General features: G+C 58.7%; 2 protein-coding genes and 1 long non-coding RNA gene across 7 annotated transcripts; 2 read left to right on the top strand and 1 right to left on the bottom strand.

Moving 5' to 3' along the window:
- The first annotated feature begins 3,564 nt into the window (after window positions 1–3,564).
- LOC142819007 (uncharacterized) lies at window positions 3,565–10,153 on the top strand. Its single transcript, XM_075902793.1, has 5 exons — window positions 3,565–3,929; window positions 7,219–7,315; window positions 7,938–7,986; window positions 8,593–8,766; window positions 9,491–10,153. The coding sequence occupies exons 1-5, from the start codon at window positions 3,603–3,605 to the stop codon at window positions 9,564–9,566; spliced, it is 723 nt and encodes a 240-aa protein (XP_075758908.1). The 5' UTR covers window positions 3,565–3,602; the 3' UTR covers window positions 9,567–10,153.
- An 82-nt stretch (window positions 10,154–10,235) lies between these two features.
- On the bottom strand, window positions 10,236–15,371 carry LOC142819008 (uncharacterized). The gene is made up of 3 exons (XR_012896689.1): window positions 15,017–15,371; window positions 14,308–14,367; window positions 10,236–10,373 (listed from the first exon to the last, which is right to left on the bottom strand). It is a non-coding gene; the product is annotated as an uncharacterized LOC142819008 (long non-coding RNA).
- Window positions 10,367–19,477, top strand: CCDC194 (coiled-coil domain containing 194). 5 transcript variants are annotated; one of them, XM_075902790.1, is made up of 5 exons: window positions 10,367–11,867; window positions 14,744–14,840; window positions 15,392–15,524; window positions 15,930–15,995; window positions 18,704–19,477. In XM_075902790.1, the coding sequence occupies exons 1-5, from the start codon at window positions 11,175–11,177 to the stop codon at window positions 18,711–18,713; spliced, it is 999 nt and encodes a 332-aa protein (XP_075758905.1). In that variant the 5' UTR covers window positions 10,367–11,174; the 3' UTR covers window positions 18,714–19,477. The 5 variants fall into 5 exon arrangements, with proteins under 5 accessions (XP_075758905.1, XP_075758904.1, XP_075758903.1 ...); XM_075902789.1 differs by having other exon boundaries at window positions 15,930–16,010; XM_075902788.1 differs by having other exon boundaries at window positions 15,930–16,019.
- The last annotated feature ends 6,005 nt before the right edge of the window (window positions 19,478–25,482 follow it).

The raw sequence follows: 25,482 nt of genomic DNA, 5'->3' as shown, positions 1-25,482 counted from the left end.
ATGCCCCCGAGTCGGGAGCCACGCTACAAATGTGAACTCAGATGAATAATGTCAGGTGGAATGGCTGGACGGGGCTGCTGGAGGTGCCTTCTTCCATCAGGTGGGGGCACATCCTCTGGACTGTTCTCGGCGCACAAATCCCTCTCGGTTACCTCCATCCCCCCCTCCCCCGAAGGTCGGTGGGTGCGTGTCAGCATTTTCCAGGCTGCCGGGTGGTGGTGTCTGAGCGGCTGAGCTGCTGCCACCTCCCGCCCCAGAGGAAGCTGCAAGTCACAAGGGAGCGAGGGCCGAAGAGGCTGATTTTCCGTTCTCGCCTTCTTGCGCAGCGCGTCCTGCAAAACAGCACCGTTGCCCTGAAGGCCAGGATCCTGCAGCTGGGAGGCAGCTATGCCGACCTGGAGGCTGAGGGTCCAGGGGAGCAAGGTAAGAGGAATGCTCTAGGTCACTGCTTCCCCCCACCCCCGTCCCAATGGATGGCTTAGCATGGATCCCCTTTAAGACAGGGTGCCTTCTGCCCGGGAAACTTGCACAGAGCTTCCCGGCTCAGGGGCAGGAACATCTGCACCCCACGTGCTTGGCTTCGTGCTCCCAGCCGGATCCAGAGAACATTCCTGGGCTGGTAGCACCAGGAGAAACCAGCCGGCCAGAGGCGCATGGCTGGGTCTCTCTAGCTCTGTGGTTTTCTTCTGCCCTGAGCTGGGACCTACTTTCCTGCACATCATGGGGACTGGGGGGAGGATTTGTTGGCTCATGGGATCGGTAATCGGCTAAGGAGCCTCATACCCCAAGCTCGCTGGGGCCGGGCTGTAGACGCTTGCCAGCGGTTGCTCAAAGCTCAGCCTGGTTCGAAGGGGGCAACACCCACCAGAGCCAGCAGCCAGTGGCAGCCCCAGCAGAGAGAGGGAGGCCTGGACCAAGAACCAGAGGCTGAGCCACCGTCCATCCCTTAGGGAGGGGGAATCGGGTCTCTCCAGTGTAAGGTCCAAGTGGCTGAAACCTTGGAAGATAAAGGGATGGGGGAGGTTAGCAGGCAGGTCCCAATCTCTCGTTCACGGTGATTCTCCCCCACCCAGGAGCCCCTAACCCTCTCTACTCTGTATCACTGCTAAGGAGGAGGTGTTGGACAAAGAAATTGTGTTCTTTCCCCAAGTAACATAGGGAGCTGAGTAGAAGGTCTAGGAATTTGTGGGAGACGCAGCACTAATGCCATTCAGAGCACAATCATTAGGTAACTTCACTGTACTTCTGACATCTTTTCGCAATGAAAAGCAAAATAACTGTACAGCGAAAGAAATGGCCGGATACTCTGCTGAGCACGAGCTTTTCCCAGAAATACCCATTCCAGTTAAGACAACAGCCTCCAATGCTGCCTCCCCGGAAGATATCTAAGTAAACCCTGAAATGAAAAGGAGCTGTCTACCGATACTCACAGATTAGGATGGGCTGGTTGGCAGAAAGTGAGAACAGTTGGAAAGCATTCAGGATTCTCCACCCTCGTTTTTCCTTGCAATTTTCATTTTGACGAACAAGCAGGGGCTACAGCCAGCTGGTCTCCACCCCATAGTAAGAATTTAAAAATGAGTAATTGAGTTCATTACTAAGGGTGTCGATGACTTTAGCCTTCACCTACATCAAATGAAAACTGTACGGCTCATCCACGCTTTCGTTTTGATCGAAGCAAAAAACAAATTGTTTCCCCCTCTTCTGTGGCAAAACAGGTCAAGCCGTGATCCGTATGGCTATGTATTCCTGTGTGTTTACCCACGGATCGTAAGGGATCTTGGATCAGGACGTTGCAGACTGTCACTAGGGTGCATGACGCAGTTTTACTGCTGACCGCGAACAAGGCAAAGTTTGGGTGTAGTTGTGTGTTGATTTCAAAGGGACAAAGGTAACACCCACCCCGTAGCACGGGGGTCCATTGGAAATAGAGGCAGCTGGGGGTGGGGCGCGCTCCCCAGTGATCACAGAGAAGGATGTGGCCATAGAGGCCCTGGCTGTAGGGATGCGCACATGGAAGGGGTGCACCTGGCCAGTGCTGGCCTCCATGTCCCTTCTACTGCCCACACGGTGAAAGACACAAGGTGAGGGGAGACCAGCCAGTCCCAGGCTACAGGGGGTGACCTCTCTCAGGACTCTGCTCAGCCCTGTTCTCTTTTGCTTCTTCCTCCAGAGACAAACCCCACACAGATGCCTGGCATCTGGGACAGCAGCTCCAAAGCCCAGGCATGGAGCCCAGGGGTAGCCGGCTACCTGCTTCCGCTGGCTCTGTCCCTCGCTGGGATCCTTCTGTGAGAGGAGCAGCTTCGTGTCAGTCCCTGGCTAAGCCTTGGCGAGAGGCACCGGGGCTCTTCCCCCTCGTGCTGTCTCACCCCCTGGCTCTCGGGGCTCGTCCTCCCAGACAACTGCCTTCTGCCTCCCCTGCCTCTGTCTGTCCTGCCTGCACCTCTCTGATCACCCCCCTGCAGCCTCCTCCTACGCAGCCCCTGCTGCCCAGCCTGGCTTCACTGCGCCTCCCGCCCCTTTGCAAGCAGAGTCCCATCAGCGCATTGCGTGGCCACGGAGGAGAGGCGGTGTCTGACCTGTGTGCCTCTGAGCCATAGTTTGCTACAGCCTTGGCCATTCCCCTGGACCGTGCCTGGGGACAGAGTCCTGCTCAGTGCTGAAGATGGTGGAGAAATAGCGGAGATTCAGCTGGGGGAGGGAGGATGGGGCCGCTTCCCCCAGACCTGCTGGGGTGCCATGGCCGGAGATTACCCCCAACAATGGTTCCCGGGGTGGGCTTCCGCCCCGCTGGGGTATTTGCCGCTCGCTTAGACGCTTGTTTTCTGTTTTTCCAATAAAATGGTGCCAACCTCGAGGGCGTGGGGGTGTCCCGTGGTCTCCCCCATCCTGCCCAGCGAGAGACACGGGGCTCAGCGTGAGCCGTCCCGGGAGATGTGTTCAGGGCTTCACATGCCTGCCCTGCCTTCGGGGAGCAGGGACCGGGCAGGGCGCCCTCGGCTGCTGCTTTGGGGCCCGGGGCAAATCCCTCAGCCCAGGCACTCCTGGGGGGGCACAACAGGGATGGCATCCGACCGGGGCGTCATTGAGGCCAGAGCGAGGTAAAAGGTCGGCGTGAGCCCCGCTGCCTGAGTCTGCAGCCGGCCTGAGCCCCTAGCTCAGAGAGGGGGGGCCCCTTGCATGGAGTGGGGTGCTGGGGGGGACTCTGCCAACCCCCCCAAGGCAGGATTCTGGGTCTAGCTGGAGAGGGGCGCAGCGAACCCCCCCGCTGAATACGGGGCCCCCTGCCAGCGAGAGGGGACCCCAGCTGCTCTCTGGGGCGGGGGCTTTGCTGGGGGGCCTTTCACCCCGCGTTTGGGGGACCCCCCCTCCCCGGTGAGCTCCGCAGCGCCCCCGTGCGGCCCCGGACTTCGCTGCCGGCCCAGCCCCGCCTCCCCGCGGCGGCGTCTGCAGAGAAACGAAACCGAAGCTGCGGCGGGGCGGGGGGAGACAGCCCCCCCCTTGGGGGGGTATGCTAATGAGGGCTATGCTAATGAGGGCTATGCTAATGAGGGCTATGCTAATACAGCCGGCGCGGTGCAGCCGGGCTCAGTCCGAGGATGCTCGCCACGAGCGCTAAGCCCCAGGAGCCGATCGCTCCCCTCCCGGCGCAGCCCGCGGGCCCCCCCGGGCCGGGCCGGGCTGCGGTGCCCGCGGGCGGCAGGAAGGTCTGGCTCGCCGTGGCCACGGCCGAGCTCGCCGTCGTGCTCATCCTGGCGGCCGGGCTGGGCCACTTGGTGGCGGCGGAGCGGGGGCTGGCGGCGCGGTGGCGGGAGTGCGAGCGCGGGGCGCACGGCGACCGGCTGGTCCTGCGCGGGGAGATGGCCAGCGCCAACAGGACCCTGCAGGAGACGCGGCAGGCCTGGGACGAATGCAAGGACCATGCGGTACGTGGTGCGGCTCCCGATGGCCTGGCACGGCATAGCACGGCACTGCATGGCACTGCATGGCACAGTATGACATGGCCTGGCACATACAGCCTGGCATGGCATGGCACAACACAGCATGACATGGCATGGCACAGCCTGGCACGGCACTGCATGGCCTGGCACAGCACTGCCTGGCATGGCATGGCACAACACAGCATGTCATGGCATGGCTCAGCCTGGCACGGCACTGCATGGCCTGGCACAGCACAGCCTGGCATGGCATGGCACCACACAGCATGACATGGCATGGCACAGCCTGGCACGGCACTGCATGGCCTGGCACAGCACAGCCTGGCATGGCATGGCACAACACAGCATGACATGGCATGGCACAGCCTGGCACGGCACTGCATGGCCTAGCACAGCACCGCCTGGCATGGCATGGCACAACACTGCATGACATGGCATGGCACAGCCTGGCACGGCACTGCATGGCCTGGCACAGCACAGCCTGGCATGGCATGGCACAACACAGCATGACATGGCATGGCACAGCCTGGCACGGCACTGCATGGCCTGGCACAGCACCGCCTGGCATGGCATGGCACAACACAGCATGACATGGCATGGCACAGCCTGGCACGGCACTGCATGGCCTGGCACAGCACAGCCTGGCATGTCCTGGGACAGCACATCCTGGCATGGCATGGCCCAGCACAGCATGACACGACACTGCATGGCATTGCATGGCACGGCCTGGCACAGCATTGCCCCTTGCCCGCAGGCCAGATTGCTGAGAGCTGGGTCTGAGCCTGGCATTAGCGCTCCCCTCTGCTTCCCAGACAGTCCTTGGCTAGCCAAGGACCGCTGCCTTCTGCCTACTCCAGGGGCGGGGGTGAGGGCGAGCTGGGGCTTTGCAGCTGTTTCTAGGACCAGAGGCGCGCGTGCATGTGTGTGTGTGTGTGTGTGTGTGTGCGCGCGCTAGGACTGCCCAGCTGCGCTGGTGGTGGGAGCTGGGGCTGCCTGGCACCAGGGAGTGACGGGGGCGGGCACTAGTCTTCAGCAAGGTCCAGCAGTCATGGGGGTGGGGCAGGGGGGGAGGAAGATGCTGGGGTAGGGCCCAGCAGCCAGGTGAGAGCAGAAAAGGAGCCGTTCGCCCCCTGCCAGGATTCCCTCATCCCCTTCCCAATCAATCTCCAGGGAAGCCAGCCCTACCCCAAGTCCGGGGCAAAGAGCAGCGAGAGGCAGGCGGGGCGGGCTGCTGCTGTGCTAAGATTAGCCCTGCCTCCCTCCCCCACCCCTGCTCCTGCCTGCCGCCTCCAGCTCCCAGGAGATGCCAGCTCAGCAGAGCACCCCCATGGAACAGGGTACCATGGGCGCGGGAGGGACTCAGCAAGAAAGAGACCAGGACACGGAATTGTTTGGCAGCCCCCAGCCACATCGGTCTGCCCCTCCCGGCCCCCTCCGCATCCCGTCAAAGGTTCCTTTTCACCAGATCGCTGGCGCCTGCAGCGCCCCGCTGCGTTTCAGTCCTGGGCAGCGACTGAGCACATGGAGAAGAAGGAGACTCAATTGTTCTGTTGGCTGTTGGCCGCGTCCCACCCCAGAGGTGGCTGTGTGAGGGACCAGGCCGGGTCTGGGCACAACTGAGGGTGTCTGCTCAGGGCAAATTGCTCAAATTCAGGGCTCCTTACAGCCCCCAGACTGGAGACCTTCCCAAATAGGCCACAAACCAGTCCCACCGAACGCTCCAGCTGCCTGCCTGAAGCCTTGCGAGCAAAACCCCTCCCACACCCCAGCAATATCCATGCCCCAGATGGCCCTGGGCCTCATAAACAGGTGAGGGGTCTTAGAACCCAATCCCACCTACCCCGAACAAGTTCTGTCCAGTTCCAAGAAACCAGCCACAGATCCCTGGTCAATTTACACTCTGGATCTTACCCACAAATCACGCTGGGCCAATCCTTTCGAACAGGCATGTCCAAAGTCCGGCCCGCGGGCCAATTGCGGCCCGTGTTCCGGTTTAATACGGCCCCACAGGTAATTTGGCAATATCTGTCTTTTATGGCCCCCAACGAATCCATATGTATTGAGATGAATACATTGTAAAATCTCTGTTAATGTCAGTTGGTCTAAATCAGTTATAAATATATTTGGACACAACACATATACTTGGTGTTATGTTCCTGTTCATATTTTTGAACTTAAAAGTTGACAGACAACCTTTATTACCAATAATATGTAATGTACTTTACAATGTTCCTGACATATATTTCAGCTTCCTGGATTTTTTTTTCATCTGGCCTTCAGATATGAAAGGCAGAGTGATTTAACACCTGTTTAGATTTGTCATCCATGTGACGAAATGAAAAGTATGCCGTTTGCAATAAACTTTGCATAAAATAGTTAATTTGCATTTAATTTTAATGGTTCAAAGAATGTCAGGCAAAATGGTCGGCCCTCACGCATGTTCACTTCATCAAATCTGGCCCTCTTTGAGAAAAGTTTGGACACCCCTGCTTTAGAATCTACAATCTAAAGGTTTATTACTACAAGAAAGAAAAGCATGGGAGTGAGGTTGCTAAAATATCATACATTACATACATCGACTCTCCCAGTTTTCGATGCAGGGTTGCAGCAAAGATGTTATAACTACTGGCTTAAAAGTCCTTGTTGCACATCCTAGGATCAGGATGGGTCCACAGTTCTTTCCGGCTCTTCGATCCCTGCACTGCTGCCTCCGGGATGAAGTGCTGAGCTGAGTAGCAAGATGGTCAGCCACATGGCATCTTTATCCCTCCTTCCTGGTCTCTTCTTGGCTGTGGCAGGTCACCTGGCCAGCGGCCCATCCCTGTGCTCCCTGCTGGTAGCCCTTAGGTGTCAGGCCTCATTCCCGAGGTGTGTCCTTGGCCCATTGAGTGCCATTGTCCCACAGGGCCTCGCTACTTAGCATGTCCATAGGCCGGGCTCTGCCCACTGCTCAACCACATGCAGGGAAATATTCAGTATCCATACAAAGTACATGCTTATAACTTCACACACAGACATTACACAATCCCATGACTAGCGTACATAGGATCAGCAGACAGTGAGCTTCTATTCAACACCTCACATGGCCCCCTTTTATACCATTTTTGGGGCCCTCACCCCCACCTATGGGTGCAGCTGTGATCTGGCTGCTTCCCTCAAATCCGGTAACGTGACGGGGGCTGCATCTCGCGGAGGCGTCCCAGGGCAGTTGGGAACATGCTTTGAGGGTGCAGGGCTCTCTGAAAATCAAAGGGGCTTCTCCTCCTTCCTCCTGCAGCAAGGCCTGCAGAAGAACATCACAAACCTGGCCCAGGTGGTCACCCGGTTAAAGGGCAACATCACCCAGCAGGAGGTGGAAAAGGACAAGTTACGAGGTGAGACAGCTGCTGCCAGGGAGAGCCTGTGCCTGGTTCCCATGCCTAGGGGCTCATGGGAAGTTTTCCCAGGGGCTTCACAGAGGGGCTAGGACAGGCAGAGGCCACCCTGGGGTGCCACCTGGTGCCCACATGTCCCAGGATTCCACACACTGGTTCTCTTGCCACTGCTCTATGCCGGTCATGGCCCATACTGCTCAGAGCTCCAGCGCCGCCCTGCAAAACCAGGCCCCTGGCTCTGCCCCTCAGCATCACCCTCTCCTCTTGCAGTCCCGTCATTTCAGAGCTTGGGGAGAGAGTTCTCTTCCCCCTGCAGCCCTGAGCCTTTGCATGGCCACACCGCTTACGGGAAACTTAGCTGGTGACTTCTTGGGAGGGCTCAATTCACGGGCAGCAGGAGAGTAATTCATGGGAGCAATGCAGAAATCGGGCCAGTGGTCTCGGGCAAGCACGCGATGGGGGTCCGAGCCGCACCTTTGCCCCGCACAGCCCCCTCCAGTGCTTGCATTGGGAGGGGTGGGGCGTGGAAGGGGGTAATTTTGGCCCTGATCATTGAGGCGGGGAGGGGATTAGCCTGGTGTCGCTTCTGATCCCAGCGTTGCTTCCCACACCTGTTTTCCAGATGAAATCAGCACCTGGAAAAACACGGTCCAGCATCTCCAGGAGCAAAAGTAAGGCCCAGGTGCACCCCTGGGGCGACCCCCATGCTGCATTCCCCTCCCCCCGGGGCCCTTCTCCTGGGACCAGGCCTCAGGGTTAAACACCTTGTGCTCGTCCCATGAGTCCTGCTACCCATTTCCCTTCTCTGGGAACAAACCAGCTGGGCTTCTCAAGGACAGCATGGTGCAATGGGTGCAAAAGGACAGGATGTGTCACCCTTCCCTGGGGGCTCCTGGAATGGATAAGTGATTCCCCTGACACACACACCCCTAACTCCCCCGGGCAGGGCATGGGCTGTGGGTGAATGCCCAGCTGGGGAAGGCAGCTGGAGCTCCGCCCCTTCTGCCAAAAAGCCACACCCCTTCCCCTTAGACCACACCCCTTTAGATTCTCCTCCCCCCCTTGCTGCTAAGCCCCACCCATCCCTAGCTGAGGACTGGGGCTGCTCTGTGGCACAGCCCCAGCCTTCCTTGGCCGGGCGGCTGAGCAGTGTAGGCAGTTTGGGGAAGGTAACACCTTCCCTTGCCTGCATTACCCACCGTCCATGGGCAAAGGGTAACTCCCTTCCCTTCCCGGGCTGTACTCACTCATCTGCATTTCCCCTCCCGCTCTGGCAGGGACCAGTACCGCCGGGAGGTCAGCTGGCTGCAGGAGCAGCTCCAGAGACACCAGAGCCTTCGCTCCAGTGTGGGCAGCACCAAGCTGCCCGGCCTCCTGACCCTGCTGGCCGCCTCCCTGGCTGGGTTGCTTGTCGGAAGGGAGCCAGGCCTGGGAGCAGAGGCGACGCCCAGGTATGGGAGAAGTGGGGGGAGCTTGGCACCTGCTCCGTGGATCCATCTTTCCTGTCTTCTCCGCTCAGCCCGGCCCTGCGCCCCAGGGGGCTGGGACTGAAGGCCCCAGGGGCTGGCCAGCCTCTTCTCTGGCCCTTCGTCCAGCCTGGGGCGCGCTGGGCAGAGCGGCTGGGGCTGGTTCTGGCCCCTTCCGGGGTGGGAGGAACCCAGAGGTTGCTGCATGTGCACAGCTTAATGCGGGGGAGGGAGTCTGATTCTCCAGTCACACTGGTATCCGGAAGCCCTGGGGCCAGATCTCCCCCTGGTGTAAATGGGCCCAGCTCCACCAGAGCCCGTGGGGCCAGATCCCTCCCAGCATAAATGGGCCCAGCTCTCCACCCCGGTGTAAATGGGCCCATCTCCACCGGAACCCCTGGAGCCAGCTCCCCCTGGTGTAAATGGGCCCAGCTCCAGCAGAACCTGTGGGGCAGCTCCCCAGCTGGTGTAAATGGGCCCAGCTCCACCGGAGCCAGATCCCACTTTGGTTTGTGCCAGGGTGGCCTCGCTGCCCTGCGGGGACTTGGGCCGTGTGTGAGCAAAGGCCCAGAGCCACCCGAAATCAATGGGGACCAGGTACCTACATGCCCGTGTCGATCGGGGCCAGGCAGCATACCCCAGAGCCCCAGGGATCCACTGGCAACACGATCCCAGCCTGACAGCCCTTTGTCTGATTGGTCTGTTTCAGGACGGAGTCGCCCCGCTGGGAGATGAGGAATGGATCCTGGGGCCGTCCTTCACGCCTCCCCCCGGCTCTGTGCTGAGTGATTCGAGGGGCTCCCGGCTGGCAGGCGTGAGGAGGAAGCCTCTTCTGCAGCCAGAGGGCTGTTTACGGAGGGAGAGGGGCTGTGACGGACACGGGGGAGGCAGCGAAGAGGCCTCGGATCGAGGTGGCCTGCTTTGCAGTTCAGGCACACCCCCCGGAAGCCCAGATGAGCCGGTGACGTCCTGCTTGGGGTAGGACCTCGGACAGGTTTTCAGAGGTGGCCACTGGCTTGGGGTGATGGCTTTGGGGGGGCCCCACATGAGTCACACCCCATCTGTGGCCCGGTGGCAGCATCTCCTGCTTCCCCACATGGGAGGGGGGATTTAAAGCCCCTATAACAGACCAACCCTCTGCAGGAAGAACGTTTGCAGAATAAATGGGTTGGACAATCTCCACCGTGCATCCTGCTCCCATTCTGCATAGGGGTCCGTTTGAACCTTGTGGGGTCTGGATTGGCCATCACTGGCCCTGCTGCAGGAGGAAGGTGGAGGCACCGGGGACCAAGCATCAGAGCTACTGAGTGGCAGGGATCAAGGTTCCCTCTAATCTTTTCCATGTGCGGAATAAAATTGTATGTGCACCGAGGCATGTGTGAATGTGCACCACTGGTAGGAACAAAAAAACAAGTGATGGGTGCTCTGCTAATCAGTGAGATGGCATTTGAATCTCTCCTGCGTGGCTGGATGGGGAGCTGTGGTAGGGATGGAAGCTCCTGGTGAGGAATGGGAAATACTCACAGATCTTGGGTGGAGCTGTTCCTCACACAGGCTGGATAAACCGTTGTCCTCTGCCACTCTCTGCAGGCCTGGGGGTTGAAAGGGGGGAGGAGAGATGCCCTGGCACCAGGATCCTTCCCCCGTCAGCTCAGTGCCTTAGGAGAAGGTTTCCCACTAAAGCCCTCGGCCGGGCCAGAGGCAGGATACAGGAATGGCTGGACCAGGATGCTGAGTAGCATCTTGCAGGAGGTGGTGAGGATGTTTCACCAGCTAGCCTGCTGCCCCCCTGCTACGGCTCTCTCAGCCCACTCCCACGCAGGAAAGCCTCTTGATTCTGCCTCTTTCCTGGCTGAGCAGCGGCAATTCAGCCCCCTCCTCGCCTCCCACCGCCAGCCTCACCCAAGCTCTTCTCCCGGCACTGAACAAACCCTCCCCCCCACCATGGACAGTGTTCTGCAGCAGGGGAAGGGACAGGGAAGGCACAGAAAGGGGAGGGACCCCTTGGAAGAGGCCCATGGGTCTGGTGGTTGGGCATTGATGTGACGCAGGAATTTGGGACCCTCAAGGATGGAGCCACCGGAGCCAAATCTCCCCTGGATCACTGCTGGAACTGGTTTCCATTCTGTGTAAGGGTGACGGTTTGGTTTGGCACCCCCACGGCCCAGCTTGTTCCAGCTCCTCTGCAACCTCCACAAACAGCTGATAGTTCAGGAAGGACTCCTCAGGGAGAGGAAGGCTGGTCCAATGGTTAGCGCACCGCGTTGGGAAGAGGCTCTCGTGGTTTCTCTCCCGGCTGTGGTTAGAGCAGGGGGCCTGGGAACCAAGGCTTCTGGGCTCTCTTCCCAGCCCTTCAGTGTGTGGCCTTGGGGGGGGGATCACGTCCCTGCTCCATGCCTCAGTTTCCCCCTCGGTCCCTACAGCGCTGCCTGCCAGGAGAGCTAGTGCCTGCTGCTCTCCACGCCCGAGCTGGCAGAATTTGGGCCTGGGAAGCGCTTACTCCAGGGGATTTTAACTCCTTCCCCGCCCTGCTGGCCACAGGGTCTGCCCCTCCCATTGCAAACTCCGTCTCTGGGGCCTTCTGCAGCCAGTGCTATAATGGTCCCGGGGCTGCGGCCTGCGGAAACCACAGGCAGGAGCGGTTTGGGCAGGGAAGCCCACACATAGTAATTAACGGGCCCCAGGCAAGCGACCCGGCTGCTGGCTCCCAGCACACGGCTGCGGCGGCGGCAGGCGGCAGGTCGCAGCCGGGCCCCATGGACCCCGCGGGGATCAAAGCTACCCTGAAGGTGCTGGGGTTATGCCTGGTCCTGCTGTGCCTGGTCGCCGCGGTGACGGTCTCCGTGGCGGTGATGCTGCGGCACTGGGACGCCGGGCGCCAGCTGCAGGGCTGCCGGGAGCAGGCGGCCAATGAGAGCGCTGCCCTGGGGGGCCGCCTGGCCGAGCTGGAGCAGGCCGTGGCCGAGCTGACCGGGCGGCTGGAGGAGGGGGCCCGGAAGCAGAAGCAGCTCCAGAGGCAGCTGGGCCAGGCCAGGGATGAAGGCAGGATGCTCAATGCCACCCTGCAGTCCTGCCGGGAGCGTGAGGTAGGAGCCGGGCTCGGGGCGGCTCCGGGGAGGGGGTGCAGGGAGCCTGGGATAACACTGGGCTCCCAAACTGGCCCCTTACAGATGTGCCGGGGCATCTGCCAGTTGGAGTGCCCAGCTGTGGCAAAGGGGCCTTAAGAGATGCCCCAGCCTGGGGGTCTGGGTACCACCTCACTGGCAACAGCTGTGTCCTCCCCCGCCCCATGATAACAGCTTTCCCAGCTAGTGGGTCTCAGGCATGTGCATGGGGCTGAGCAGGGGAAAGGGGGGCTCTGGCCTCCCCAGGAGGGATGGCATCCAGCAAGCAAGGCGACCAGCGCGCCACGAAAAAAGTCAGCGAAAAACGTTAACGCGGCTGCAGACCCAGCGCCACTCCCTTGCCCCGTCCCCCCTCGGATTTCACAGCCTGGACTGGCCCCAGGAGAGAAACAGGGTGCTGGGGTGCGCCCACCCGCTAGGAGAGGAGGTAACCCCCCCCAGGGGGTCCCCAGTGCAGCTGATGGGTTTGCCCTAGCTGGGGTCTGACAGACAGCACATGGTGGGGGGGGGGTGCCTGTGGGACGCAGGGAGGGGTACTCTCTCCCCATCTGTCCCTATGCCCAACAGAGGGGAGCCAGGGCAGGGAGCCCCTATCACTGAGAACCCCCAATCTCCCTGAGATCAGTGGGCCCCGGGGCTGCGGAGGGTCTTTCAGGACCCAGCCCCGGCGTGACCTACTCAGGACCAGCCCTTCCCTGGCGTGGGGCTGGGAGCTCCCAGGATGCCGCGAGGCAGAGACGGGCGCCGGAGGCAAGCAGCTATTCCTAGCCGAGACGCAGACCTGAGCCATTCGGGACACGTATAATTAGGTGTCTCACGGAAACCGTGGGGGCTGGATCCTGGTGTCTCGCAGTCTGTGCCCGCTCTCCCTGCTATTCATAGCTCCAGCTCCCAGCTGGGAAAGGGCCTGTCTCAGGGGGCAACCAGCCCCCCCCACCTTGCTCCCAGACCCCGGCCCCCTTGGCCAGAGACCAAGGCTGCTTCCTGGCAAACAATGGCAACGAAAGGGGCTGGAAAAAATCCCATTGTTCTTCCAGCCACTTCCCGTCCAGGTGCCGGAGGCACAGGGGATGCGGCCAGGGTTTGGGGTCGGCTGGTGTTTAGGGAGGTTCCATTTTTGCCAGCCCCCCTGGAGGGGCGAGGAAGCCGCCAGGCTGGGCACTCGACAGTGGCACCCCCCCAGCTCAGTGGCACCTCCTAGCTCAGTCCCTGTCTCTCCCAGTCCCAAACAATCCAGGCTTGGAAAAGAACCCACAAACTCTCACGGGTTCCCCCCAGTGTCCGCGGGGGCTGGCCCTGCTCCCTGAGCCTGGCTGCTGCCCTGTTTCCCAGCCGGGCCCTGATAGACTCTCGCCTGCCTGGAGCACTTGCTTCCTCCCGGCCGTACCCCCAGACCGAGCTGCAATCTCCCCCGCACACTTTACTGCGCTGTCCTATAGCTTGGGAGACCCTGATCCAATCCAGCTGGGCTCATCCTGGCATCGGGCACCCAGCGCCCCAAATGCTTCAGCCAATGGGGCTCCCCTGTAAAAAACCCGTCTGCCTGAAATCATGGGGCAACCTGCCCTGCCACTGGGGAGCGCGGCTCTGCTGGCCCCACGGATCACACCCCTCCCCTGCCCCAGGGCGGCCCAGGAGCGGTTTGGCTCAAGATTCCTCCTAGGGGCCGGCAGCCAGAGGGGAGCTGGGTCACGCCACCCCCTCCAGTTCTCTTGCTGCCTCCGAGGGTTGCACAAACAGCCCCCTGCATCGAGAGCACATGGCAGGGAGGTGGGAGGGGCACAGCAGGGGGGAGGAGATGTGGGGGGGGAAGGGGGAGAGGAGGCTGGAATTAAATCAGAAGATGTGGGGGATGAAGACGCAGGCAGTCTCCAGACTTTGGCTGCAGTATCTAACCGGTCTGCCCGTTCACCCACCTGCCGTGCTCCACTCCAGCGCTACAGGAACCTCAACTTTCCAATCGCACAAAACCAGACACCCTTCTCCTGCACCCTGTCCTGCCCCTTCCCAGAGGCTCCACCCCTTTTCCAAAGCCCCGCCCCCTGCCCATTCCATTCCCCCTCCCTCCCTCCCTTGCACCCTCTCTCCCACCCTCACGTTCATTGGTCTGGGGAAGAGGGTTGGGATGCAGGAGGAGGTTCAGGGCTGGGGAAGGGGGTTCGGATGCGGAAGGGGGTTCAGGGCTGGGGACAGGGGTGGGGGTGCGGGACGGGGTATAGGGCTAAGGCAGGGAGTTGGGATGCAGGAGGGGGTTCAAGGCTGGGGCAGGGGGTTGGGATGCAGGAAGGGAGAGGTCTGCAGATAAGGGCTTGGGATGCAGAAGGGGGTCCAGGGCTGGGGTGCAGGCTCTAGGAGGGAGTTTGGGTGCGGGAGGGTGAAGGGTGCAGGCTCCAGGCAGCACTTTGGGTCTGGGTGGCTCCCGGAAGTGGCCAGTGAACAGCTGACTCCCAACATTCAAGCTCTGGGAAGAAGAGGGGACAGAGCGCAACTCAGTGGATTCGTGGGGCTCCGAAAGTGCTGGGAGGGAGGGGGAGGAGCAGGGAGTGTGGACTCCGGTGCCCCCCTGCACTAGAGTCATGTGGGGGAGGGGAGCAGATGGGGGGGTCCGCAGGCTGCAGGTTGCCCACCACTGGCATGGGGCCTCCTTAGCTGCCCTTGAGCCTAGGAGCTGGCCACTTCCAAGAAGCCGAGACAGGCAGGGAGCCGCTGTGCTGCTGGCGGGACTTTCAGTGACGCCTTTTTGACGTGGCAACCCCATTCCACCCCCGCCCCCACCCCCCCAGCTGTTTCTAAGCCCTGTGCCTGCCCCTGTGTCTGCTGACTGCATCTCCCCACAGAGCACGCTGTCCGCTAACGTGACCGCCCTGCTGCGTGCGCTCGCAGCCACCCAGCTGGAGGGCAGCGAGATGGACACCAGGAACATCGCCTTGCAAGGTGCGGGAGGGCAGGGGTGTCCAGCGTGAGGGATGCATGGGATGGAAGAAATATACCCCCCTCCCCACCCCAGTCAGGCTGTGTTCCACTCTGACCAGTGTTCCCTGTAGGCTGGGCGCTTGGGAGACATGCAGGAGATGTTCAAATGCCACCCAGCTGATGAGCAGAGCACCCACCGCTCGGTTTTTCCTGTGTGCTGGTGGTGCCCATTGGACATTCCTCGGTGCACATAAAATTATTCCGCACATGGATAGAAAAAATCCTGGAAAAGATTAGAGGGAACCTTGCATCAGCCCCATCCTACCCTTAGAGGCTAGGTGCCCCGCATGGGTCCGGCTGCACTGGGAGATCCCGGCGGGGCCCCGGTGGCAGCCCAACCCCCACCTCAAGCATCTTGGAAACTGGCCTCAGTCCATTGTTCACCCTGGGGGAGGCCCCAAGCTGCAGGTGCGGAGGGGAGATGACACATTAAAGGGGGGGAGGGCGACCCCCTCACCCAGCCCCCTGCCTTCCAGTGGGGGTGAGCCCGGCTGTCTGCCTTCCTCCCGCAGTGGAGCTGACCCAGTGGCAGGGAAAAGCCACAGAGCAGGAGCAGCGGCTGGAGGAAGCCCTGCAGCAGCACCAGGCATCGGAGGCATGGAGGGGAGAATGCGAGGCCCGGCAAAGCGAGCTGCAGCACAGCGTGTAAGGAACCGGCACCCCCCCATTCCCAGCCAATCACATCCTGGGGAGATATTAGCTCCCAGCCAATCGGATCATCAGGAAGCCTTCACTGCCTGGCTCCCAGCCAATCATATCCTGGCCAAGCATTAACCCCCATCTCCTAGCCAATCGCATCATCACGGAACCCTGTTCCTATCCCATCATATCATTAGCCCCCAGCTCTCAGCCAATCACAGGCTCCGGAATTGTTCTCTCCCTACTCCCAGCCAATCCCAAGGCTCCTCCCGCTGCAGGGATCTGGAGGCAGAACCCCCCCTTTTCCGCCCCCCTCCCTGGGGGGGATGCAGAGCAGCTGGCTCTTGGGGAGGGACCTGGGGGAGCCAGGGAGTTTGGCCGGAATGCCCTGACCCTCCTGTGCTTTTGCAGGCGGGACTGCAGGGCCGAAATCGACGCCCTCCATCGGCGGCTGAGCTCCCGAGCCACCGGGCGCAGGTGCCCCCCATTCTGGTATTTTGTGTGGGTGATGGCAAGCGCTTCTTGCTTTATTTTCCCGCTTGTAAGTGCCAAGGAAACAAGAGACTTGGAAATAACAGCATGTGTACTGGGGGGAAGGGGGACTGGGTGGAGAGGGTCAGCTGGGATGAGACACCCCCACAAGATCACCATGGGGATTGCTGGTACCCAGCCCCACACTCAGCCCCACTCCTGGGTCCTGAAAACAGCTGGCATCGTACGGCTGGACAACAGCGCTGGGCTTGGGTAGACAAAGCCGGCGCCCGTATGCACACTGACATGTGCACCCACACTCAAATACCCTCACATGGACATGCACACGCTTGCTGGTCCGTGCGCTCACACATACGCACACAGCCACGTGAACGCACGTGCACAAGCTAAAAGTGGGTCCACAGCGTGACACTGTTGCAAAGAAAAGCAAGCATCATTCTGGGCTGCATTCTCATTGTGAGCAAGTCATTCTTCCGCTCTGCTCTGCTGGAGACTTGTGTCCAGGTCTGAGCACCACATTTCAGGGAAGATGTGGAGAAATTGGAGCTGAGGGTCCAGAGAAGAGCAACGAAAATGATTAAAGGTCTAGAAAAAACAATGATTAAAGAACACAAATGATTAAAGGACTGGAGAACATGAGCTATGAGGGAAGATTGAAAGAACTGGGCTTGTTTAGTTTAGAAAAGAGAAGACTGAGAGGGGACAGGAGAGCAGTTTTCAGGTATCTAAAAGGGTGTTACAAGGAGGAGGGAGAAAAATTGTTCTCCTTGGCCTCTGAGCATAGGACAAGAAGCAATGGGCTTAAACTGCAGCAAGGGAGGTTTAGGTTGGACATTAAGAAAAACTTCCCAACTGTCAGGGGGGTGAAACACTGGAATAAATTGCCCAGGGAGGTTGTGGAATCCCCATCCCTGGAGATAGACTCATAGACTTTAAGGTCAGAAGGGACCATTCTGATCATCTAGTCTGACCCCCTGCACAGCGCAGGCCACAGAATCTCACCCACCCCTCCTAGAATAATCCTCTCACCTAAATCTCAGATATTGAAGCCTTCAAATACTTTGAAGACCCCAAGATGCAGAGAATCCTCTAGCTGTGATCTGTACCCCATGCTACAGAGGAAGGCGAAAAACCTCCAGGGCCTCTGCCAATCTACCCTGGAGGAAAATTCCTTCCCGACCCCAAATATAGCGATCAGCTAAACCCTGAGCATGTGGGCAAGACTCACCAGCCAGACACCCAGAAAGTTCTCTATAGTAACTCCTATCATCCCTCCATTGACCTTAATGAATGGTCAATTAGTTACCAAGATCATGTTATCTCATCAAACCATCCCCTTCATAAACCCATCTAGTTTAATCTTGAAACCAGATAGATCTTTTGCCCCCACTACTTCCCTTGGAAGGCCGTTCCAGAACCTCACTCCTCTAATGGTTAGAAACTTTCGTCTAATCTCAAGTCTAAACTACCTACTAGCCAGCTTATATCCATTTGTTCTTGTGTCCACATTGGTATTAAGCTTAAATAATTCCTCTCCCTCCCTGGTATTTGTCCCTCTAATATATTTAAAAAGTGCAATCATGTCCCCCCTCAGCCTTCTTTTGGTTAAGGTAAACAAGCCAAGCTCCTTGAGTCTCCTTTCATAAGACAGGTTTTCCATTCCTCGGATCATCCTAGTGGCCCTTCTTTGTACCTATTTAAGAGCAGGTTAGACAGACACCTGTCAGGGATGATCTAGACGGCGCTGGGTCCTGCCGTGGGACTGGACTAGACGACCTCTCGAGGTCCCTTCCAGTTGCAATGTTCCATGATTCTATGTATACTCACAGACCCAGGCATGAACATCGGCCCAAATATGGATGCACATGTGCCTTGTGTATACAGCCATGCCTGCACACATGTCCAAACAGTCATGCATGCACCTGACCCACAAGGATTTCAGACACACATGGCAGGAAGGACGCTGCCTTTTTCACTGCTGCCCGTATTAATCCTAAACCCCGCTCCCGAGTGCGCAGAAAGCCTCTGGCTTCTCCCTGCACATCCAGGCCCGTCGCCAAGGCACCAACTGGAAATCGGCCTGGTCGCCATGGCTGGAAGGGCGGATGGGTCTGGCCTCCCAGTTCTATCCTCAGCTGGTTTCACAGGAGGTGAAGCTACGTTGACTGCACCCCGCCAGCGTGCCCCAGCCAAGGACGCGGGCCTGGATGTGCAGACTAGTCTTGCCAGATGCTTTCAACAAAAATCTCAAACATGGCAAACTTGGTCGAGGAAAAAAAAAAAGAGGGGGGGAGGGGGACCAAAGTTATTGAGCAAAAAAAAAAAAGTCACCGTGTCTTTAAATGGCCTCAAGCTCCTCACTCCCCCACCCGCACCACACGCGGCAGGGGAAAACTGTCCCCAATGGGCTTCCATCCAAGGAAAACAGGAAATACTGGACATGTGAAATTTTCTGGGTTTTTTGACTGGATGGGAGAGCCAAATACCGAACAGTCTGGCAACCCTAGAAAAGACCCTTCGCATGGGGCTTTGCATGGAGACTACCTAGAACAACAGGCTTTTGCTGTTGCTTTCACTTTGAGTGATCCATTAACCCTCTGTGTGAATGATACAAGCAGCCTGGGCGCAGCCGTGTACAGCCTGTGTCCTGATGTGAATTACTCACGTGACCATGTATGTTCTCTCTAATGTAGGAAGGGCTGAAATCTTCCACCTGAGGCATCACGGGGAAGCCAGGGCTACCTGAGAAACCGTTTCCAGTCTCCCCTTCTCCAGAGAGGAGCCGCTCCACACCAGAGTCAGCTGCCAGGGCCCGAACACAGCGGCAGCACAGAATTGCCACATCCCTCCCCTGGAGCCAGCGGCTGCCTCCAGCAACGGTAACAGCCATCCATGAACTGAAATGACGCCGAATCCACTGGGTCCTACTAGGTCACAGCACCCCAAGGAATGCTGGGAAATCTGTCATTGTCCCGTTCGGAGTCTGTGGCATGGACTTCTCTGTGTCCCGGCTCCGTTGGCTCCTTGTTCCTGGTCCTCCCTTATGCTTCTGCCTGGCATCTGTGTCTTAGCTGCCTGGTGTATTCACCGTGAGAAAAATCACACCTGATGCTAATTTTCCCTCCGGGACTGGACTCGCCCACGGAATAGCTTGTGTATGCAGATCTGCTTGTTAATATTCAAAAAGTACCTGCCTGCTCTCATTGGTGACACCCGCAACATCCTATTCCCAGCTTCTGGCAAACAGAAGCTGTTGGCTCTGCCCCACACCTCCCTGCACCACTTTGGAAGTCTGGCAGGTTGTACGGGTGTTAACGGGGATTCAGATTTGGCCTCGTCTTCACAGGGATCTTTCCCCTACCACTGAAATCCACCCACCGGTGGGGAAGAACGTCACAATTAACACCAAGCAAGGCAGCAGCGCCACAGCCGGGTTTGGGACAGGAATACACTCTCCAGCACAGGCAGCAGGGAAGCAGAATTCGATGCTCCAGGTCGGAGCGGGGTTGGGATGTCTGGCGGAGGGCCCCACGTGGATTGGAAGTGTTGTTCTGTGGGTACAGCTGCTTTTGAGCTGGAATCCCCTGCTCGTGTGGGCATCCCCCTGCGAGCTGAACGTGCACGCCTAAAAATACAGCACCCGCTGGCATGGGCTCGCTACTGCTGTGAGTGCTAGCCCTGCTCAACCTCGGGCGGGCATGTTCTCGGGCAGCAGTCAAAGCTACCACCCGCTAATTGAGGAGCTAGTGAGATACTGTGTACGTCTAGACGACAGGCTTCTGTCGACAGAGTGTCTAGACAGAGTGTCTAGACTGCATCCAGTTCTGTCAACAAAGCAAGCCGCTTTGTTGACATGACAGTGTAGACGCAAAGGACAGAACTCTGGCGACAAAAGGCGTCGTTCCTCGTAGAACGAGGTTTACAGCCGTCGACAAAACTGCCGAGTTCTGTTGACAGAACTCAGCGGCAGTGTAGACGCAGGTATAGTTTTGTCGACAAAACCCTGTAGTCTAGACACACTCACTGTGCCCCCGTCACAGATGGGCACAGTGACGCCAGCTGGCACGTAGGCGTTCGCTCTGTCTCTGCAAGCAGGTGCTGCTTGATAGGACATTAGTCCAACTCCGACTCGAAGCCCAGCCCTGGGTAACTCCATTCCTCTCTTTTCAAAGTTTCTAAAAGTCATTTCCATCCATATTAAATAACTAGCCAATTAGCCCGTCTTAAGACGGGATTTTCAGGTCTCTCCTCCACGTCGGCCTTCTCTCCTGAGCCTCCCGTCTCTCGCTCCGTCTCTCTCTCTCCTCCACCTCCTGCCTCTCTCTCTGTCTCCTTCTTTCTCTTCTCCTCCCCCTCCTACCTCTCACTTGGGGGACCGCGGAGCTCAAACGACCGTTTGTGCCACTTGCTCCCCTGTGGCAGCCCGGCTGAGAAGTCAGCCGAGTGCCACGACGGGAGGCAACAGCGCCACCCAGAGGGAAGAGCCGGCGGTTCAGCGTTGCAGAATCACAGACATTGGGCTACTATATAGATGATGCTTCTATTTTCACCGCATGGGCCAGCTTTCTCTGCAGGGGCAGGGTAATGAATCGCCCTCGGAAGACTGGTTACTTAGCTAGGTGGGAAACGGAACAAGTCCTAGAACTGCCATTTATCAGCTAAAATGTTAGAAGCAAAGAACTGTGCTGTTCTGTCGCTGGGGACTCTGTCCCGGTGTCCCCTGCATCTGCTTCTCCCCTCACCCCCACCCAATTACTCCTGTGGTTCATACCCGTGAGCATTTAGTGCACTGGTCGGACTTTAGTGCATGGACAGTTTTGTAGTAAAGGCAGGTCAGTTACATAAGACCAACCAGACTGGGTCAGACCAAAGGTCCATCTTGCTTACTATCCTATCTGCCAACAGTAGCCAATGCCAGCTGCCCCAGAACAGCCAAACATCAAATGATCTCTCTTTGGCCATATATTTCCAGCCCCTGACAAACAGAGGCTATCCATTCTGACTAATAAGTATCAATGGACTTAACCTCCATGAATTTATCTAGCTCTGTTTTGGAACCCTATTAAAGTCCCGGTCTTCACAACATCCTCCAGCAAGGAGTTCCACAGGTTGACTGTGCTCTGCATGAAGAAAAACTGCCTTTGGTTTGTTTTAAGCCAGCTTGTTTGTCTTACTCAGAAAGAATGCCTTGATCTGTGAAGCAAATCCCATCTTCTCCCCAAGGTCTGTCCTGTCTGTCATGGTCTTGAGGTCACAAAGTTAAACCTGAGGGGTGGCTGGATTTTAATGTTTGCTCTCTCGGTGTCTAAGCCCCCGTGAATTCTCTTCTGCTGAAGCAAAGGGCTAGCAACTGCACAGATGAAATTCCACAGACTCCCGATTCCACAGATCATTTATGACCCGCAAGGATTTTTCTTATGCCACCTGGGTGCTGCTAATCCAGTCTCATGTTCTCTGCCTCCTAAAGCACTGTGCCACGGGACATCGGCTACCACTTGTGTTGCTGGCAGGATAGGTGCCGTCTCGCCCGCTGGAAGCCGTGGCTCCCATGGGACTAGGAGGGATGGAAATGCAACAGGACAGGCCCCAGAGAGCAGAGATGAGGGATACACAGGCCAGCACTGTTGTCACAGAGTTATTTATTGGCTTCTAGCTGCTCTTCCAACTGAACTCTACAGGTTTCTAGGAAAGCTACAGATTTTTCTGCCACGGCTGTAGCAACTTCCTACGCAGAGGGCAAGCGGTTACTGTTTGCATAAGCGGTTCTGGCCGGCAGCCCGCACAAACCGCCAGTTCCACCCACTACACTGAATTCTGAGAACCACAGTGCAATGGACAGGCAGGGTCCAACTCGGGCAAAAGTATCCCGGCTGGTCAGCCCTCCCGCCCCCCCCCCCGCTCCACGCAGTGTGGCTGTACGTGTACAGACACTCCCCTGTGCATAGGCTGCCCAGATGGGTGAGCAGTCGTAGCATTTCCATGAACGTGCGACGGTGGGGTTTCTCCACTCCCATGCTTCAGGCCCCCAGCTGATCACCGCAAGGGTCAGGAGGGAATTCTTCCCCCACGTGGGCAGAGCTGACGGGATGCGCAGAGGGCGCTTGCACTTGTTCGTGATGCATCGGACATCAGGCCAAGATGGTAAATCCAGAGTCGCTGAACTCATGCATGTAAACTTCTACGCTCAAGCACAACCACGCACGTGTCCGCATAGTTCTCATATACAGCGGGGGTGAGGAACCTTTTTGGGTTCCTGATCCACAAAAAAATAACCAAACCCAAAACACCCGACTGAGGAGAAGGACTCTCCCCACATTCCTCCTTGCACAGCAGAGCCTCGGGGGGGGGACCCCCAAATTTTGTGTGCTCCAGCCCTGCCATGGCGGGGAGGGGCTGCGCCTTGGGGGCCAGATCCTGGCAAGCCGGGGGCCACATCTGGCCCCCAGGCCTAAGTTCCCCACCCCTATATCCAGATACACAATTCTAGATAAACACATCCATGCCCCTGCACACCCCCACGCAGATACACAGCAGGTACACGCTGTTAGAAGTGCTCACGCTCATGCCCCCCACCGACAGATTTTTTTTTAACCCGGCTGATTCGGTCTTTCTCCGTGACGGGACAGTGCACGGAGCTAATATGTCCCTCGCGGCCCTGGCGGGTCCTCCCAGAGACGCAAACGCCCATTGGAGACTCACTTTCACGGCTGGGTTCCAACCTGCGTTTTCCCTCCCCCGGTCGGTAATTACATCTTCTTGGAAGGGTCTTTGCTGGACGTTTCTCTCACTGGTCCACGGAGCAGGTGTTGGGCTGGGGGGGGGTGTTCGGGGGGGAGGGCTCGGGAGAGGGAATTCAGTTCCCAGCTGGGAAATAGATTTGGCCTCTCCGGGCCCCGGCTGTCCTACCTGGAGAGGGATTATTCCCTTCTCTCACCCCCTTTGTGTGGGGAAAGGCATCTCTCCCCCAGTGCCTGGAGTGTCCAGCCGGATGGGCCCTTGGCTCCATGGCATAAGGGCCTGGCCACCACAGGGGGGAGCTGCAAGCTCAGTGAAAAATACAGGCCTGGCGCCCCCAGAGAGGCTGGGGCACCTCCAGGAAGGAGGGGGGTAGCCCATTCGCTCGCAGCAGCCTCGCCGGACCCCAGGGGCAATCGAAGGGTGGGATTCGCTCCCCACCAGCTTTGCAACCCTTGCACCCGATCCCAACGGGGTGGCCCCCCATAAGGAGCCCTCAGCCCCTTCCCCTGCAAAACAGAGCCCCTGGGACCCCACCGGGGCCAGCACTGACCCCTAGGGGGTGCCCCCCATGCGGGGCCCCCAGTGGAACTCCCAGCGTGGGACAGAGCAATCGCCAGCAGGGACCCCTTCTCCTGTCCCCTGGCTGGGGGGCTGGGCGGGAGGTGACTCACAGTGGCTATTCCCAGTTCAGGAAGGAAGCGGCAGTAGCTAGCCGACAGCAGCCGCCGTAATTACTGACACTTAGCAGCCCCCAGCCAGCCCAGCCCAGCCCAGCCGCCTCTGGGAAGACGCAGGAGAGAGGCCAGGGCTGTTGTGGGATCCGTGCCTGGGTGTGTCTGAGCCCCCCCATAGACACATGCTGCTCCGCCAGGGCTTAGGCCCTCTCCATAACCTGCCCCCCTCCCCCCGCCTCCAGCTGGGACCGGGGTGGGAGCATGGGAACTTGGGAGCGCTCTCCTTGTGAATGCCCCCCCCCCAAAAGACCCAGCTACCCACCCCTGCACCTGGGCACCGCCCAGCCCTGCCCCCCAGCGGGTGCCTGGCTCTCTCCGGCTCACAGCCCCACCTCTAGCTCCCTCTCCACCCACTCCCCACGGCGCCAGCTTCCCGGAGCCCGCTGGGAGAAGCAGCCCTTACCCAAACCTGGCTCCCCCCCAGTCTGGGTCATGTGGCGTCACATGCCCGTAGGTCCTCCAAGGTCTCCTTGTGGGAACCTCAGAGACCCACCCGGAGAGGGGCCTCTGGTCTCCTCGGCTCCATCCACGGAGCTGGCAGCCGCCTCTCGGCACGACCTCCCCACTGGGAGCTCTGCATCTCCGGCCACCCCACCGGACACCCCGCTCCCCCCTCCATGCCCCCGCGGGACACGGGCTGGGGAATCCGTCCCTGGGGTGGCTCGCTTGGGGCTGGCTTGCCACCGGCATTGGGACTGGCTTGTTGGGAATCTGCTCCTGGAACGAGAAGCGGCACGCACCGGCTGTTTTCGGCTACCTTGCAGGATGAGCCTCAGCCCTAAACAACCCCCAGGGCTCTCGTAGGCTCTGAAAGCTGTTCCCCAGGCCCGGGAGGGAGCCCACTGGGGCCGCTTGGAGAGGCCAGGCCTTTGTCAGCATTTTGATACATGACCCCCCCCCCCCGTTTCCTCCAGCCTCCTGGGGACTCAGGGGGCCCTACAAGGGGATGTCGGGACAAAAATCCCCCCCGAAGAGCTTCTCCCTGGCCCCGCATTGGGGCTCTGCCCCCCGGCTTTGCCACAGAGCTGTACATTGGACTGTACCTCTCTCCCAGCTCCCTAGTTCGCTGCCGTGTGAGCCGTGTTCATTTTCCAGGTGGGATGTATGGAAGCTCCTCCCCCCGGAGCATCGCTCCCTCTCGGATGCGAGCTGGCATGGGCGCGCAGGAAGAATTTAAGTCCCGCCCACCTCATTAGAGTCCCGCCCACCTCATTAGAGTCCCGCCCACCTCATGGAACACGAGAACTGGAAGGGCCCTCGGGAAGTCGTCGTGTCCTGCCCCCTGCCCTCACAGCAGGCCCAAGCACCATCTAGAGCAGGGTTTTCCAACCGATGGGTCGGGACCCATATATGGGTGGCCATTACATTTCAAAAGGGTGGCCAGGTGTCTCCCCGGGTGGCTCTCCTCCCCTTCCTCCCCCCGTTTTTGAATTGCTCTGGGTCACCAAGTCTCTCTGAATTGTCAAAATGGGTCCCCAGCTGGACACGGTTGGGAACCGCTGTTCTAAACCATCCCTGACCGGTGTCTGTCCAACCTGCTCTTCAATCTCTCCAGGGATGGAGATTCCACAACCCCCCTGGGCAGTTTATTCCAGTGCTTCATCACCCCTGACCGTTGGGAAGTTTTTCCTAATGTCCAACCTAAACCTCCCCTTCTGCAATTTAACCCCATTGCTTCCTGTCCCATCATCAGAGGCCAAGGAGAACAATTTGTCTTCCTCCTGCTTCTAATGCCCCATTAGGTACTTGAAAACCGCCCTGTTCCCTCTCCATCTTCTCCTTTCCAAACGAAACACGCCCAATTCTTTCAGCCTGCCTTCCTCGCCCATGTCTTCTAGGCCTTTCCTCATTGGTATTGTTTTTCTCTGGCCCCTCTCCAATTTCTCCACATCTTTCTTGAAACGTGGCCCCCAGAATGGGATACAAGCCTCCAACTGAGTCTTGTATTTTGATACATGACCCCAGCCGTTTCCTCCAGCCTCCTGGGGAATCGGGGCCCT

The sequence above is a fragment of the Pelodiscus sinensis genome, chromosome 19 (genome assembly GCF_049634645.1).
Source record: "Pelodiscus sinensis isolate JC-2024 chromosome 19, ASM4963464v1, whole genome shotgun sequence".
In the NCBI taxonomy this organism is placed as follows: Eukaryota; Metazoa; Chordata; order Testudines; family Trionychidae; genus Pelodiscus; species Pelodiscus sinensis.
The sequence above is the reverse complement of the archived record's forward strand: the minus strand, read 5'-3'. Positions and strand labels throughout refer to the sequence as shown.

What these genes read in the sequence shown, in the direction of transcription:
- CCDC194 (XM_075902787.1), top strand. Translation starts at nt 11,175, where the DNA reads ATGCCTCAGTTTCCCCCTCGGTCCCTACAGCGCTGCCTGCCAGGAGAG. An exon ending in CAGGAACATCGCCTTGCAAG is followed by an intron (nt 14,841 to 15,391) that starts GTGCGGGAGGGC and finishes TTCCTCCCGCAG; the next exon opens with TGGAGCTGACCCAGTGGCAG. An exon ending in AGCGAGCTGCAGCACAGCGT is followed by an intron (nt 15,525 to 15,929) that starts GTAAGGAACCGG and finishes GTGCTTTTGCAG; the next exon opens with GCGGGACTGCAGGGCCGAAA.
- LOC142819007 (XM_075902793.1), top strand. Translation starts at nt 3,603, where the DNA reads ATGCTCGCCACGAGCGCTAAGCCCCAGGAGCCGATCGCTCCCCTCCCG. An exon ending in GGAAAAGGACAAGTTACGAG is followed by an intron (nt 7,316 to 7,937) that starts GTGAGACAGCTG and finishes CCTGTTTTCCAG; the next exon opens with ATGAAATCAGCACCTGGAAA. An exon ending in GGAGCAGAGGCGACGCCCAG is followed by an intron (nt 8,767 to 9,490) that starts GTATGGGAGAAG and finishes GGTCTGTTTCAG; the next exon opens with GACGGAGTCGCCCCGCTGGG.